This window comes from Podarcis bocagei (assembly GCF_964188305.1).
Source record: "Podarcis bocagei genome assembly, chromosome: 6".
In the NCBI taxonomy this organism is placed as follows: Eukaryota; Metazoa; Chordata; class Lepidosauria; order Squamata; family Lacertidae; genus Podarcis; species Podarcis bocagei.
Genome location: NC_138130.1, coordinates 51,097,703 through 51,114,305, shown reverse-complemented (window position 1 = coordinate 51,114,305; position 16,603 = coordinate 51,097,703). Strand labels below are relative to the sequence as shown.

At 41.6% G+C, this 16,603-nt stretch overlaps 1 protein-coding gene across 2 annotated transcripts; it reads right to left on the bottom strand.

The window, feature by feature from the left end:
* Window positions 1–4,052: 4,052 nt before the first annotated feature.
* Window positions 4,053–16,546, bottom strand: WDR4 (WDR4 tRNA N7-guanosine methyltransferase non-catalytic subunit). 2 transcript variants are annotated; one of them, XM_081197202.1, is made up of 11 exons: window positions 16,377–16,546; window positions 14,894–14,956; window positions 13,508–13,654; window positions 11,964–12,120; window positions 10,957–11,069; window positions 10,076–10,136; window positions 9,235–9,333; window positions 7,735–7,799; window positions 6,696–6,879; window positions 6,035–6,104; window positions 4,053–4,419 (listed from the first exon to the last, which is right to left on the bottom strand). In XM_081197202.1, exons 1-11 carry the CDS (start codon window positions 16,493–16,495, stop codon window positions 4,256–4,258), a joined length of 1,242 nt encoding a protein of 413 aa, XP_081053328.1. In that variant the 5' UTR covers window positions 16,496–16,546; the 3' UTR covers window positions 4,053–4,255. The 2 variants fall into 2 exon arrangements, with proteins under 2 accessions (XP_081053328.1, XP_081053329.1); XM_081197203.1 differs by having other exon boundaries at window positions 13,508–13,589.
* Window positions 16,547–16,603: the final 57 nt, after the last annotated feature.

The following is a 16,603-nucleotide window of genomic DNA, read 5'->3' as shown; positions in this document are numbered from 1 at the left end:
AAAGCAGCCATGTACTGCTGGCTTTCCATTTAAAAAGAAATTCAGTATGGGGGTGTTTATACTGTCTGTGCATATGTAGCACTGGAGAACTCATTCAACCTCTTCCCCTTTTCCCCCCAATGGTGAACAGCAACATCTTGAGGGACAACAACCTTCCTCCTCTCTCCACCAGGAGGGGATAAGTCCTACTTGGGTCACTCAGCTCCCATGGAGCAGGAGTAGAACTTCTGTCTCACCCCCACCAGGTATGCAGTGGGGGCACACCTGTAGAAGGAAGCCTGTCCTACACATGTAGGGTTGTTCACACAATGAGGAGAACCTGTGTACATAGATAAAACTCCCCTTTCCAGACAAGGCATGTTGGTGGGGTGCCAGCAAGGCCACTGGGACGAGGGGCGCTTGTGACGGCAGCTTTGTTTTCCAACTCCATGGAATTGTAACAGTGTGAACTGAATCCCTGACTAGGGCTACAGTATGTGCAGCCTGTTCAAAAAGGCAGGCAGCTTCGAAAACTTATTATTTCATGGACAAAAGCTGTAACTTGCATGGCAGAGTATTCCACACACGTTACTTTTTTCTGTCCAAAGGACAGTAACCAAGCCCTTGCACTGAAAAACCAGGCAACTGGCTTAGTACTGCTTCTGAAATATATTTCTGACATATTGCACCTGGGGCTCTCTCTCTCTTTTTAAAGAGAATGAATACATTCTGGAATCTTTTAAAAAAAAAAATACAACTCATGTGCTCATAACAAATGCAACATCTACTATATTTCATGTGCTTTATATTCATTTAAGCACACAAAGCACTGACCTAACAATGAAAAGAACAAAGAGCACCAGCATGCAAATATTCTCCTTTATCCTTCCCAACAAAGAATCCACCTATTTGCCTCACAGAATGCGGGTGTGTAACTAAGCAGTGAGTGCTTAACTAGGAAGCAGCAGCTCTGACACAAACAGAACCGTCAGAATGAGAGTGTGTGCTGTACCAAAACATGGTCACAGACTCTTTAATAGACCCTTTTAAGTTGCAATTTGAAGTTTCTTTAGAGCACAGCCTTCCGCACGACGACAATCTCATTTGGAATAGTTTGGACAAAGGAAAGGGAAGATTTACCTACTTATAACTGAACATTCTGATTACAGGCACCAATCTGCACAGCACAAAATGTGACAATTGTTTGGGTGAGTGTTCTGAGCATGGGTTTTATCTGGAGCAGGACACCCAGGCGTTTTGATGAAAACTCTTACAAGACAACAAAGGAGTCTGGGACACTCCAAGATTTAATTGTGATACCACATGGACTACTTTTTGCCAGGAGCACAGCAAATAAAAGGAATTGCAGATTGCTACTGGGTTACTTGGCAGTATCTTCCATGGTTTTCAGAAAGACAATACCCAGCTATTGCTTTAAAAGTTCACAGGTTAAATCACTGTTCTCCAACAAAGTAGTTCTGTTAGCTCACGGGTTTCCATTTATGTAATGCAACTTGTCCACTTCCCACACACCCTCCGGAGGGTTGGGGAAAACTACAGAACAAATTTAGGGAGCATGCATATATTAGTGAAAATAACACACCAAAATGCACTATATTTGGGGAAATTGCTTTGCAAAAATATGTATGTTAGGCAAAACATACACATCCCAAACAGTGAATACTTGGAGAAATTCACTAAAATGCTGGACTATCATGAGGGCTTTGTAAAGAAAATCACAAAGTGATGTGGGAATGTGGAGAACTGAACTTAAGACCGCAAAAGCCATCTCAGATCCTATGATCTGCAGGTAAGGCCTGGTTACCAAGGACAACCCAGCTGGCAGTGACCTATGACTGGGCCTTTTCAGTGATGGTTTCCCATTTGTAGAATGACCTCCCTATGAGGCACATCTGTCTCCATCACTGTCAACTTTCAGGTTGAGAAACACTGCATTAAATTACCAGGAATATTCACAAACCAGAAAATAATCCTATTGAGGTCAATGATTAATCAGCTCAGTAATGGTGCTGGCAATCCACAGCTCTCCACTCCTGCTCACGTTCACCACTGCTTAAGATGCTGCTTGAAACTCAGGGCAAACTTAACAGGCTGAGATTCAACACTGTGTGTAGACAAGCTTTGTGTAACAATTGCAAGTTGAGTTCAGAATCTACCTCAAGGACTTGGATGGCTCCAAACTAGGAGCTGCGCATGTCCTATGGGGGTTTAGACTTTGAACATTACAAACGTCAAAATTCCCTTTGGTTTCAGAAGCAGTGTGGACGGCAATGACTTACTGCTCGAGAAAAGGCACCGCAATGATATGCCGCATGCACATAACCGCTTGTGCAATTGTTTTGATCCAGGTCTGGAAACCCTGTCCATTAGACATTGCCAGCAGGAGCCTCATCAAACCTATAGCCTTTTCTCTCGTCTTTTCCTTGATTGTACTATGCGCAGTTTCCAGGTTCGTTTTCAACAGGCCTCCTGATGAGAAATACCATTCAAAAGCAGCTGGGGCAATCACTACCTGTAACTGTCTCAATCTTATGAAATGGAATTCTGAATACCTTGAAACAGCTGAGATGCACAGGCAGAGTCTTCTAAGTGACAGAATGCTGTGACCACATTTTAAGGCTTATTTACAGCATATCATTCATTCAGTGATATGCCGCTTGTATGCCAGTATGGTATATACTGTATCAGAACACTTCAGCGCCTCTCACATTCTAAAACAGAATCTATGAAATAAAATCCTTTAACTTCGTATTATTATTTTTTAAGAAGACACTCAAGATGGCAAGTTGCAGTCTAAATCACATCTCAAAAGTATGGATACTTTTCCCCATAGTAAAAAGGTCGCCTTAATTCAAAAACCCATCCAGCTATCAATCAGAGATTCCTTCTAGAGAAAATTGTCCCATTGTCAAAGGACAACTCCAGCAACAGAATCCCATTTTTGGTCCAGTAGGTCACCAGACTCATCCTACACTACAAAGTAGGGTAAAAGGTAAAGGAGCCCTGGATGATTAAGTCCAGCCAAAAGCGAGTATGGGGTTGTGGCGCTCATCTCGCTTTCAGGTCAAGGGAGCCAGTGTTTGTCCACAGACAGTTTTCAGAGTCATGTGGCTAGCATGACTAAACTGCCACTGGTGCATGGAAGACTGTGACGAGTGTCAGAGTGCCTAGAAATGCCGTTTACCCTCCTGACGCAATGGTACCTATTTATCTACTTGCACTGGCGTGCTTTCGAACTGCTAGGTTGGCAGGAGCTGGGACAACAGGAGCTCACCCTGTCGCAGGGATTTGAACCGCCAACCTTCCGATCAGCAAGCCCAAGAGGCTCAGTGGTTTAGGCTCATTGGTTTAGACTACAGCGCCACCCACGTCCCAACACTACAAAGTAACTCATTACCTTCACTGTGAAGATATTGTGTTTCCACCAGTTTAAATGCACTGGAGATCTGTGGTTATGCAGGGACTCCACAGTTATGATTTGTTGCACAATGAAGTCACATTATGAAAGGTGAGCTCTGAGAATTATCCAAGGATATTTTGGATTTGGTCATGTACATCCTTAGCTAGTAACTAGAACAGTCAAAAGGATCGCTTCCAACTGGAAGGGGAAGCTAAACTCCAGGGTTGTGTGGCACAACGGGATGCAGTGAGCTCCCCAGACACCCCTGGGGAACATTGCCAGGATTTTTGCCTCATAAATCCTGGCTTTTCCCTGCCTGAACCTCCTTGCTGTTGACAGAGGACAGCAAGGAGCAACCACCATTGACTTGTGAAGTGACTGGAAACCTCCTCCATCCATTCCTGCTCTCCACCTTCTTTCTGGACAGAGGAGGACTGAAGGACGTATGGTAGGAATTGTTGGGTGAGCTTTAGGGGCCTGTACTTGACAAAGGGTTCTCACTATGGCTTATGTGGCACATGTGCGGAAGCAGAGCCAAGAAAGGCTTTCAGCTTGGAGGAGCAAGTTTTGCAGTGTTTCTTCTTCCCCGCCATGCATCACGATGTCATCACCCAATGACATCTACGCTGACAGTCAAGGCAAGCAGCTAGAAAGAGTTTGCAGAGGACATATTTATCACTGACAAGGTAAGGAAGTGTCACCATAATAAGGCTAGACGTGTTAATATTTGCACTTTGTGGAAAAAATCAAGCCAGCTTGTTCTTCAGTGTGCCAAGTGATTCAGTAGTTCTCAAACCAGCTTCTTCCAATGCACTGCAAGTCACAACCAAATTTTGCACTGCGCAAGGATGCTGCTCAGGTTTTGAGCTTCTTTGTCTGCCCATTTGATTCATGCTGCGGGTCCTTTCTCTTACTCTTCCGCTGCTGAAGTCTCTCTTCTTTCTTTTGGAGGTAAACAGCCATGTTATCAAAAGAAGCCTTGTAGAGATTTTGATAGCAACTTTCTTTGCCAACTGAGCCTGTAGAAGAGAGAATTGGAACAGGCTCATAGGCATGTGTTTTCCACGCACTGAGGGTCTGTTTTCTGTGCAAGTCAAGAAAAGAGACTTAAAACCTTAAAATCTGAATTTGCACAACCAATAATAAGCCAATGTGAGTACTAAAGGGGCACTGGGTGCTTTGGGAAGGAGAAAAAAGGCAACTACAAATACTAAGAAAGTAAAAATTGCTTTGTTAGATTAGACCATGGTCTTGGCTTTCTGTCTTGAACTGTGACCATGATTTTGGGTTTTTAAAATGACATTAATTAGTACGCTGCCCCGTTACCCCACAGAATGCGTTTTAACAGAAGCTGATCTGGCTCAGAGAAGATAATAAAAAATAATAATCTACATATCTATTAGCCTTTCCACTTGACTGGACAACGTTAAGGCTTTGCTAGATTTTCTTTTCAGCAACAATTCATTCACGGTTTAAATATTCCTCTCCCATCTCGTAACAGAAGAGAAATTGTGATCGTCTGCTGAACAACTATCAAAGCTGGAGGGGGGCAGACAGCTATTAACATTTTGACAATAAAAAGATAACTACCTTTTCCATAGGGGTAAAGACACTAATTAAGCATCTGGAACAGGATTCAACTATCAAGCTCCCTTGTGCTAATTAGCTGCAATAATCACTGTAATCTTAATAGCCCCTTTCCCCCAGCTGCTGATACACTTAGGATCTCTGCATGGAACTATAATTTGAGATCTAGGAAAACTATTTTGCTGTGTTCTCACATTATTCAATGGTTCTTTTGTGGGTACTATCGATTAGCAGGATTTTTTAGATCTCACCTGACCTCAGCAGCTCAAGGCAGCATGTAACAAAAACCAAAAAAGAGCCAGCTACCAAAGTATATTACTTTCTACCTTCAGGGAAATCTTTTCCTCAATGCTGAGGAACCTTAGCATCTTTGCTACATGACCCCACCCTGTTGCAAAGGATTCTGGGAATGTACACTCAGTCCAAGTGCTTAGGCTATTGGACCAAGACAAAGGTGTACCCATCACAGTCTTGTGGCTATAAATTGCAAAGTTGTGTAGTGGATAACAAGTTGGGGGATGATTGCTCATCATTACAGATTTTCTCAACATGGGAATTCCTGATTAGCTTTCAAATTATGTTAAATGTAACATCAATTAGCCTTTGGCCAATTAAACAATCTATGGCCATTTAAACTGTGGGAGGGGTTATTGTTTTTGTTCTTTTTTGTTCTTTACTGTTATATGTATTTTTGTATTTCTATATTGTAAACCACCTTGTGCAGAAAATAAATAAATAAATAATAATAATAATAATAATAATAATAATAATAATAATAATAATAATAATACCCTGGCTTTATAATACCCTTTCCACTCCCATTCTCCCTCACATAATTACTCCAAAGGCTTGCCCAACATAACCAAATCTCAGCTGACAGCAGGGATGGGTGAACTTCCATGCAATTCCACTCTCAGAACCAAGCCTCCTCAAAGGGACAAGGCTCTTATCTAAATCTAAAAAGTTACTTTTTATGAATGCTGTGAGATGCACTCTCCTCAAATCCTACCTTGACACCCACTTTAAACGGTGTCTCAACTGCCTTACCTTCAAACGCTGTCCAGTTGTCACGGATGCACTTTGACATTTTAATCAACCCTCTCTCTTCAGTAGAAGACTGAAAAAAGGAAAGAAGGACAACTCTTGAAATCCCCATATTAAGCACATCGATTCTCATACAGGGAACCATGTGCTGGGCACAGCCCTCCCAAAATCTTCCATGATTTGCCCCAAACCGTGTGTGTGTGTGTGTGTGTGTGTGTGTGTTTCAATCTTTTCACAAAGAGAAACTGACAACAAAAGAAGGAATAGGCATTCCACTCATATTTTCAGATAAAGAAACCAAAGTAGCCCTATGTCACTGTTATCTTGATCACCAGCCTGAGCTCTGGCACTGTGCCTTAGGCTGCTGTATATTGATCAGCATGAAAAATAAAAATGAAACATGCTATTTGATTGGGCAACCATAGCTACACCATGTTCTTCTCAAGCTTGGGAGTGTTTATTAAAAAGTGGTAACACTGTCAAAGGATGTTGCCAAATGGATTCAGCCAGTGCTACCTAGCCTAATGTGCAGATAGTAAATAATTGACTCCCAAGCCAGCTCCAGTTCAGTGCCCTTTTCCTGTATGAGTATCCCAAAGTTCTTTGCCTGACACCATAGAAGGGGAAGCACACAGTCAGCTGCAACCAGAAGGTTCCCTCTCACCTGCCATTGGCCTTTCACAAGTTGGTAGAACAGAAGAGGTGTCTGCATGTCCTCCTGCAGAATCCAGAGCCCCCCTGTTTTCTCAAATGCAATGGCCCAGCCTTTGCAGATCAAGGGGATGTTCTGTTTGTGAATGAGTTTCTGAGTCTCGGGGTCAAGCTGGAAGATGGAAACTGTGGGAAGACTTTTCAGAAATGATCAGTAATGATTAGGGCTATCATTTTTACAGAGCAAATTTTGCACGCCAAGATTGCCTAGCAGGTTAAAACACGTCAATCAAAGCTCTTAGAGACCTTATGTAAAATGATGGTTGATTTGCCCTGAATTTCACATAAGGCTTAAATGTACAGATTCCTTCCGGTCATGGCCAATGCATGCAATATGATCACCTCGTAGAGCAGGGATGGGGAACCTGTGGGGCTGGACTACAGTTCCCTTCATCTCTGATCTAGGGCTGGGGCTGATGGGAGTTGGAGTCCAACAACATCTGGAGAGCCAAAAATTTCCCATCCCTGTTGTAGAGGTTGCTGTAAGTCAGGGATGTCCAACCAGTCGAAGCTCAACAACTTTGCTGATGCCTCCTCAGAACAAGCTCAACAACTGTGGGTTTCCTCCCAAAAAAAATCTCAACAACTTTGGGTCTCACTCCCTGTGAGTGATTGTTTATAAGGTCCCCTTATGGTTCTCCCTGACCAACAAGAATGTCCAGTTCATGGTAGCACACATCTCAGATATACGCAGGAGAACTGCCCATGTTCTAAGAGATTTCCAAACATGCCGTGGATACAACAAAGCTAATGTAGCGATACGAGCATCAACCAAAATCACCTTCATTATATTATATTAACTCAGACAGGCTTAATATTACTGAAGCAAAATATCATTATCATGAACAAAGAAAAATCCACATTCTAGGTGGCCATGACTACGCTGCTTCCACAGTAATTTTAAAGCAACAGATATCTGACAGGCCTAATAATGAAATTATGTAATTTGGCTGTTGCTTCCACAGTAATTTTAGATATTCTTTTCCTCTTACCAGTCATATAAAATGCCAATGTAATTTCCTTCACAACAATAGGCTGTCCTGGAGACTACATATTTCTGAGGAGGGAAAAGGAGATGCAATTAGAAACCTCTCAGGCAAGAGAGTTTGTAGGGGAAGAAGAGATGGTAACAAAGGGAAAGCCTTCATGTCAAATTCAAAAGCCCTCTTCAGGTGTTCAAAGGCCCATACTCAAACTGGATAGGGAGTTTTGAGTATCTCAGCCCTCTCCTCTCCTTTCCAAGTTGAGCATGAAGATCCGGAGGGGGGGGATTCTAACTGGATTTAGTTGAACGTGGTTAGAATCCTTCCCACAACTAGGAACTATGTACAGTTGCTATAGCATAACGGTTGGGAGAGGAGGAGGTGAGGCCAGCATTCATGCTCCCCACCCCAGTGGGGTAATTTTTGAGTCCACCAAAATTATTCTGAATGCCTGAGGACTAAAGTCTTACACTATTCGCAGCGAGAGTCACACATCACAGCCAAACTGCACAGCCCCCTTCCACATTCTTGGCAGGCAGGCAGGTGAAAGGGAAGAGTAAATGTGCAAGACTGAAGGTGCCCATGACCATATTTAAATGGTGGATCCCAAGTATGCAAAAGTGTGGGGGGGGGGACACAACAAAAAGTTGTGTCTAACACCCAGCACCAGTGCAACCAATAAGGGAAGCCTTAATTACCTTCCTTAGCTAGACTGGAAGCTCTCATGGTGGTATTCAGGGTTGGCCCGGCTTTCCTAGATATTATTATGCTGGGATAATCTAGCTTTATACTTGTGTGAGGTTAACAAAAAGAAAACAGAAATATTCTCAAATTTAGTTTTCAGATTATTTTTGCCCGTGATTTTTGTTTGCATGTTTGGTTCTCTTCTTTGCTTGGACACTTAATGCTGGATGATGACCCACAGCAAGCCACAGTTTGATCTAATGGGTTGGGTGCCTGCCTTCTTCTCACATTATAACTCAACTTCTGGATGCAATTGCTGCCTTTACAACACCAGCCCATATGCCCCTTAGGAAGAGAGGTATGCAATTTTAGCATGTCAGATTGCAATGTGTATGCACGTAGACAAAAAACCGCCCACTTCATATCACCAATTCAAGTAAAAAAAAAAAAAAAAAGTTGAAAATTAAATGAAGGATGAAATAGATTCTGAAGTGTTTTTTAAAAAATAAATAAATCTGCAAACACCCAAAGCTATTTCACTCCAGACCAACAGCTTTTCAGAGCAGCGCAATGGTTTTATTCTCAATGTAATCTTGGAGAGAAAGGCGGCCAAAAGGTTTGTGGTGCTTTGCACATCGTGTTGCAGAACTACAAAAAGCCCTCCTTGTCATTCTGGGATTAGATTTTCTGTAGTTTAAAATTTACTCTCACCTCACCTACACATACCATTCTGAAAGCAAGTTTGCCTGGAAAGACAGACAGAGAGAGAGAGAGAGAGAGAGAGAGAGAGAGAGAGATTCACATGTTCACAGAAAAACGCATTACCTTCTCATTTGGGGGAGCCTCAGATGTACTCAAACTATTCAGATGACAGCAGTGCACTTCCTTCCCACTTTTGTATTCCCAGAGCCTCAATGTGCAGTCCTGGGGAAGGGGGTACAGTTCAAAAGAGAGAGGCTAATTAACACCGCTTCTGTCAAGAAGACAACAGCCATACATGTATGCACACACTCTCAACAGAATCGGATACCTGAGGCCCCTCAAGATGTTGTTGGGCCACAGCTCCTATCAGCACGGCCAATGGCCAGGGATGATCAAAGAGCCAAGCTTTAAATCCCCACACAGCCATGAAGCTCACTGACTGAGAGACAATGACTGGTCCAAGGTCAATGCCACAGGATTGTTGGAAAGATAAAAGTTGGAAGAGAACCATTTATGCCACTTTGAGCTCCTTAGAGGAAAATATGGGACAGAAATGCAAGTGATAATAAAATAAAAATAAAAGAATGGGAGTTGTAGTTGAGCAACATGTGACAGATCACAGGCTCCTCAGTCCTACTCTATGAAGTTAAAAAGGCCTATTCTTAAATGCATTCAACTTTAAATGGCAAAACCACCCAACACAAAAATGCAGCAGTGTTCTGTGAACATTCATTGTAGTTATGTTTTACATTTCCTTATTATGGTAATCAGGATTAGATGATCCTAAGAAAGCACTTAGAAAAGTTGGTAGCTTCCTCCTCACCTCCCTAAAGGATGCTCCTGAGAAAAGTGTTTAGAGATGGAACATAAAGCAACTACAGTATTTTACCCTCAGCAAGGGAGGAAAATGTGTAAGCAACCTACTAAAATTCCAGATATAAAATGCCTCAGAAAACATACATACCCCAGAAGCTGATAAGAGAAGTTCTGGATAGTTTGGTATTACAAATATTTTGCTGACAAATCTAGGAGAGAAAAAAAGGTCAATGTTTGTTGTGTACATTCCTAATGCAAGCAAAAAGTAATAAAGTGTGAGGTGAAACATCACCATAGCAACAGAAGGCTCTACACTGGATTAGATCACTGTTATCTTTTAGGTCAGGAAAAAGGCACACAAACCAATTTACTACCAGTATCACTGTTTAGAAAATAGATTAGAAAGAGCAAAACCCAAACGATGAAAAAGTGCCAGAGCAGCACATTATAAAGAGTTTTCTGGGACAGGGGAAGATTGTAGTGCAGTATCCAAATGTACTCAATAATGAAAGCCACCTGACATGAATTTTGATTAATAGAGAGTTGGAAAGGCTCCACTGCGTGAGTTTGTGTAAGTGGGAGCTCAACTCCTAATGTTGTCCTTACCTGACAAGAACCAGGAGCTACAAGGGATGCAGCATCTCATCCAGACCAGCTCTTTGGGCTTAGAGAGCAATTCCTGAAGAGCCTGGACAGGTGCCTATCCAACCTCTTCTTAAAACTCTCTAGTGTGGGTTGGGGGGAATCTACAATCTCCTCAGACAGCTTAAGGGTAGCCATTGTGGTGCCCTCTCAGTGTTGCTGGACTACAGCTTCAGCCATTTCCATGAACCCCAGCACGCATGGTCAATAGACAGGGATTGTGGGAGTCACGGTCCATCAACATTGGCAGGGCACCCCACTGGCTAGCTTGCTGTGTAGCACTGATCTTAAAATATGTCTTCCTACCTCCCCTCTCCCCGCCCCCCCTTATAAACAGGCCGCTCTTCCCTTTTCCTCATGTTGCAGACTTTCTACAACTGCACTTACTCTCTGTGTCCCAGGCAGAAGGACACAATGTTATGTGGTGCTCTAGTCAAACTAACTCGTATCTTCTCATCACGGTCAGCGGTCAGGATATACTGGTCATCGGGACTCAGCGCCTAATGACACAACACAGGTCACCATGAAACAGTCCAGGAGGCTTTGCAGCATGCAGACACATATGGGAAATAAGTACACATCTACTAGTCTGGTTTCAGATCTCTTTGGTTTCAGATTGACAAGACTTGGGGGGAAAGTCTACAAAAGCTACTAGTCTTGAATATTTTGCTGGCCTGTTTAGTCACACTTGTCTGTGCTTATTTGTAACACACTGTGACACACAGAAACAACTACATTTTCTTCCAAATTACAAGTTCTCCTGAAGTGCGTAAGAGTCCCCTGGAGATGACCCTTACTCACTGCAGGCAGCAAAACTAGGGGTTCTTGACAATCCTGCCACACAAAACATAAAAAGGTTGGTTAAATTTATGATGCAAGCAAAAGCTGGGTAAGTTTTAAATAAGCGATAACCAAAGATAATAATAATCTGGCTATCTATCTGGTTTTGCTCAAGAACAGACACATTGAAAATAATGAACACAACTAACTTAGGTCCCTTAATTTTAATGGCATTACTCTGAGTAAAACTTAGTTGACTATCAGCCATTGTTTTCAAAGGAGGTAGCTGAAACTTCATATTTAACAATAGGTTTACAACCCAAACTTATTTTAGATATCTTAAACATTTTTATACTATTCAAACCCATTCAAACCAAGTCTTCTAGATTGTTCAGAAAACAATATAAAGGAATAGTCAAACACAGAACACACGTTTATGATGAAAATAGTTTTGTTGAGTTCACTGAGCTTTTTCCACTGTAACTGTGCAGACCCAATGAATTCAGGGGAAATTAATTTAAAATGAACATGCTTAGGACTGGGCTGTATATTTCTGCTTGGGGCTCTTCTTTAAATAAACAAAGATGGTATTGGGCCAGAAATTGCATACATACCACATCCAACAGAAGAGACAAGTGACCAAGTTCAATTGTTCCTGCATTTTCAGGCTCTGTTGTTGAGTACGAATAGACATCACCTGATTTGTCAGCAACTAGTATCTTATCTTCTGCCGCTGTTATAATCAGGGAAGTACATCTTCTAATGACAGACCTGGAATGAAGAATTGACACTAATTAGGGTCCAAAACTTCCTCTTTGGAAGATTAGACTTTATAGCTAAATTATGTTTGCACATCACATTCTGATTGCTAAATTTGGGGGCAGGAAGGCATTTTCCCAAAGAAGTTAATGGCCACATTATTTGCATGAAGATCTGCAGAAACTGAAAGAAATGAACAATGTGTTTTGATCATGTCAGAAACTTTATAGCAGAACAAACCTATATGAATTGACTCCTTACTAATAAGTACCTGAAAGGGGTTATTGGTAGCCAGGGGAAATAAGGCATTGCAGCTACAGAATTTTAGAAAGCCTGCCCTTTGGTGTTTCTGGAAGTAGTAACAGAAGATCTCAAAAGAGAAGGGCATAATAATCCCAGTCAGAATCCAGCACCAAAGGAGTTTAAAGGTTATGCATGCAGCACAGTTCTAAATCCTAGGAATAAAATTCATTCATTCATTTATGACCACTCTTAACCTGACCTTAATCTTAATCCCACTTTAACCCTACTCTTAATCCCATCACCACACACTGGACTAGCAAAAAAAGGACTCCTTTGCTTTGTCCCTAATTTTTCCTAACTTTTAAATGAATATAATTTGACACATTCACACACAATGTAGTCTCTTTTTAGAGCTGAAAGGAAAGTATAGAAACATTTTTAAAAAATAAATAAACTTATGACACCAATTAAATTTCTGTTCTTCATACTGGGTTGGGAAGTGGGGGGCCCTTTTATCTGAATTACAGAATGGCTAGAATGTATAAAGTCAAAATATAGAGAGTTCATGATCAGGTACCTGAGAAATCTTGCATTTTTTAGTGAGGATTATCATGACAAAGAACAAAATGATTATGAAATCATCTGAGTTTCAAAAACAACTTGCAATGTAGTGCAATAAAGTTAATAACTCATGTTACGAGCCTGCTCTTCAGCTGTAATTCTCAGAGCGGCTTAGAAAAAACACATAAAATAAAATAATACAACCAAGCAAACAAATAGCAGGCAGCTAAAACCAGCATAAAGATAAAGCACAGCAGGCTAAAACCAAACTGTATATAATCTCTTCAAAACATTCCAAAATTTAATCACCAATTTAGCTTAAGCCTTTTGTGAACTGAAAAAAGAACTAGGTGTGCTGTAATGACAGAGTTTTAGACTTGGGTGAGGGAGATCTGAGTGACTTTGACCAAACAACATAGGTTGCCCATCCCTGCACTAGAGGAAGTGAAGGACACCAATAAGGGGTAACTTTTCTATCAGTAAAGTTAAACATATCTGATCAGTTACAGAAAATGATCAAGAAATGTAAAGAAGTTTGTCTTAAAACAGCTCTTATTTATATTTGGGTACAAATATTTTGCCTTCCTTTCCATACCTTACACTCAGACATTCCCAAGACGGTTTCGTACGAAAAAGGATCAGTCGTTTGTTGTCATCAGTCAGAGCAAAGTAGGTTCCTGATGAAGAAAACGTGCAGGCAAGGATATTGTTACTTGCTTCACTCGCTGACTTTCCATCATCTCTAAAAACAACAAGAAAAAAAATATTCAAGACCTAGAGGTTTTGCACCCAGTTACCTCTGACTGCTATGAACAGGAATTGCTATTTAGTAGGTTTGATCAATACAACATTCATTTATTTACTAGAGTATCTGTACTACTAAGTCAATGGATAACTTATGGAATTATGTTTTCTGTTATTTCAGAGGGTACCCTTCCTTCCACTAGTGTGCAGTAAGATCAGATTTTTAAAAAACTTTACACACCAAATCCTTTCTTATAAACAATGGTGAAGGCAGCGCTCATGGTCGAAATAGAGATGTCTATAGCCAACCCCCCAAATGACGACTTACGAGAGTGGCAGGTGATGAGGTAGCAGCAAAGGGACCTTCCTTCTTATTTTAAAAAAAACATTTTACGGTTAGGAGGCAGCCAGTCAGGAATATACATGGTTGCAGATATTTACTGTACTATTTTTACTTTAAAACAGCTGAACAGTACCAGTGTGGTGTAGTGGTTAAGAGTGGTAGACTCGTAATCTGGTGAACCAGGTTCGTGTCCCCGCTCCTCCACATGCAGCTGCTGGGTGACCTTGGGCTAGTCACACTTCTCTGAAGTCTCTCAGCCCCACTCACCTCACAGAGTGTTTGTTGTGGGAGAGGAGGGGAAAGGAGATTGTTAGATGCTTAGGGTAGTGATAAAGCGGGATATCAAATCCAAACTCCTCTTCTTCAGTACTCATTCCCAAGTAAATGCACTGAGCATCAGGGCAGCAGAAGCAAGCACCATTTTATCTGTGTAGGTGCTATGATTTAAGCGAGTTTTTAAAATGGCAAACTGCATATGCCCAGCACACTTTTTATTATTAGGGTAGTCAAATAGTTTTTTGCTTGGTATATTTCTCTAACTGATCAGGGATGTGGAAGCACTTGTAAAGTGTGGAATGGTGGTGGAAGGGAGAAATATTAAATTATGTAGTTCACAACTGAAAAAAACACACACGACCATTTAAAACCCCATCCCATACCTGTCAATTGAGTCCAAGGTTTAGAATCACTTAGCTGCATCACTGCATATAAGTAGTTTGTATTCCTCAATTTGTTTTTGTATTTTATGTGACACTGGTGATAGCGGCAACATTTATTCTCAGCTACAAACAACAACTCTAAGAGATGTAAATGTCATATTCAACAGAGTTTCTGAATAAATAGGAATGCAGTGGATTTCCTACTTCAGATTAAGGAAAATTTAAACAGTCTTACCCTTGACTCTGTTGAAGTTTCTCTGTTGCTGTGGAACAGTCATAAATGAAAATATCTTCATTCCTGGAAATTATATAATTACATCAGGTCAGTATTTTCCAATAAGCATAGTATCAGTTGTGTCTCATCTTACTTACCATGCCTTTTTAAACAGTAAAATTTCAAAATTAATGAGGTTTTCTGTTTCATTTTATTGCAGATGAACATACAGTGGTACCTCGGGTTACATATGCTTCAGGTTACAGACTCCGCTAACCCAGAAATAGTACCTCGGGTTAAGAACTTTGCTTCAGGATGAGAACAGAAATCATGCGGCGGCGGCGCAGCAGCAGCAGGAGGTCCCATTAGCTAAACTGGTGCTTCAGGTTAAGAACAGTTTCAGGTTAAGAACGGACCTCTGGAACAAATTAAGTACTTAACCCAAGGTACCACTGTATAGACGTGGAAAATACTAGGGCAGAAAATGCAGAGAAGTTTTAGAATCTTTTATGAAAAGTATCTTTTACATGGTTCTTTTTTTCAAACTTCTGCATTATTACCACAGATGTCAGCACCTCTATACAGTAAATGTAATTAAATGGTCTGTTATTTATTGGCCAGAGACTGATACAGAGCTTCCTTATAGCACAGTTTTATACATGTCCACTCAGAAGTATATCCCATTGAATTAAATGGGATTTACCCATTTCAAGGTTCAATTACAGAATCCCTCTATTAAGAGGGATCAGGTAGTAACCATGGGAAGTTAGAAAACAATAGGAGTGGAGACCTATTGTCAGCACTGTGTACTTAGAGTAGCTGACTCAAAATAAAGCAGCTCATTATATAATATCTTGAAACCCAAGTGATCATATATTTTCAGAAAAGCAGTGGGTAATACATTCTCCAAAGCAGAAAATGTGCAGAAAATAAGAAACAGAGGACGTGCGTACTCTGATTACTTTTACTCCTGAAAGCATTATCTATTTTGGAACCTTTTTAGCAGGAAGAAACATGTAAATTCAATCATCCTAAACCTATAAGGCTGGCGAAAGGCTGTCCACCCCCTCCATCCGACCAGCATTTCATTTGTCGGAAGAGCACTGCAGCCTATTTCCTCTAATTATATAGATCAGCGTTGTCACTCAACTTTTCTAAGCTGACCAGCATTATGCACACTGACCAGCTGTCTGGATAAACTGTGTACACACTGCCACCGGTTATTGATCCTGCTCCACTGTGAGTATAAAAGGGGGGCAGCTTTGAAGCAACTGATCAGAATTAAAGGGTCACCCGGTTACCGTTTTACACACTCCGTTAAAGAAACACACAACCCTTCTCACACAGCCGCTGCCTTACAGCGGAATCTTAACCGTGCCTACTCAGAGTAAGTTCAATGGTAAATGCGGTTAGGGCTGCAGTCTCAGCAGATATATAGACAAGACGACGGGAGAGCGAGGCTAGAAGAGGCTGAACAGGAGCTCCTCGGCCCGGTTTCACTCACCCAGGCTCTTTGTAAAGGGCCGCCAAGAGCTTGGCTCCGCCGGTGACCACCATTAGGTCCCCGCAGACCGCCAGCTCCGGGGAAGAACCCGCAACCCCAGCGGGGTCAGCCGCCTCCATGCCCGACAACAGAGCCGCGTGCGGGAAACCACACAGCCGTCGCCGGCAAATGACGTCACTGCGGACTCCTTGGCAAGGGCCCCTCCTCCCCAGGTGAGGAACGGGAAT

Bases quoted from the DNA above. Each gene is read 5' to 3' on its own strand.
- WDR4 (XM_081197202.1), bottom strand. From the start codon at position 16,495: ATGGAGGCGGCTGACCCCGCTGGGGTTGCGGGTTCTTCCCCGGAGCTG. The intron at 14,957-16,376 runs GTGAGTGAAACC...TATAATTTCCAG, and splicing joins GCCCTTTACAAAGAGCCTGG to GAATGAAGATATTTTCATTT. The intron at 12,121-13,507 runs GTATGGAAAGGA...TCTTCATTCCAG, and splicing joins TGGGAATGTCTGAGTGTAAG to GTCTGTCATTAGAAGATGTA.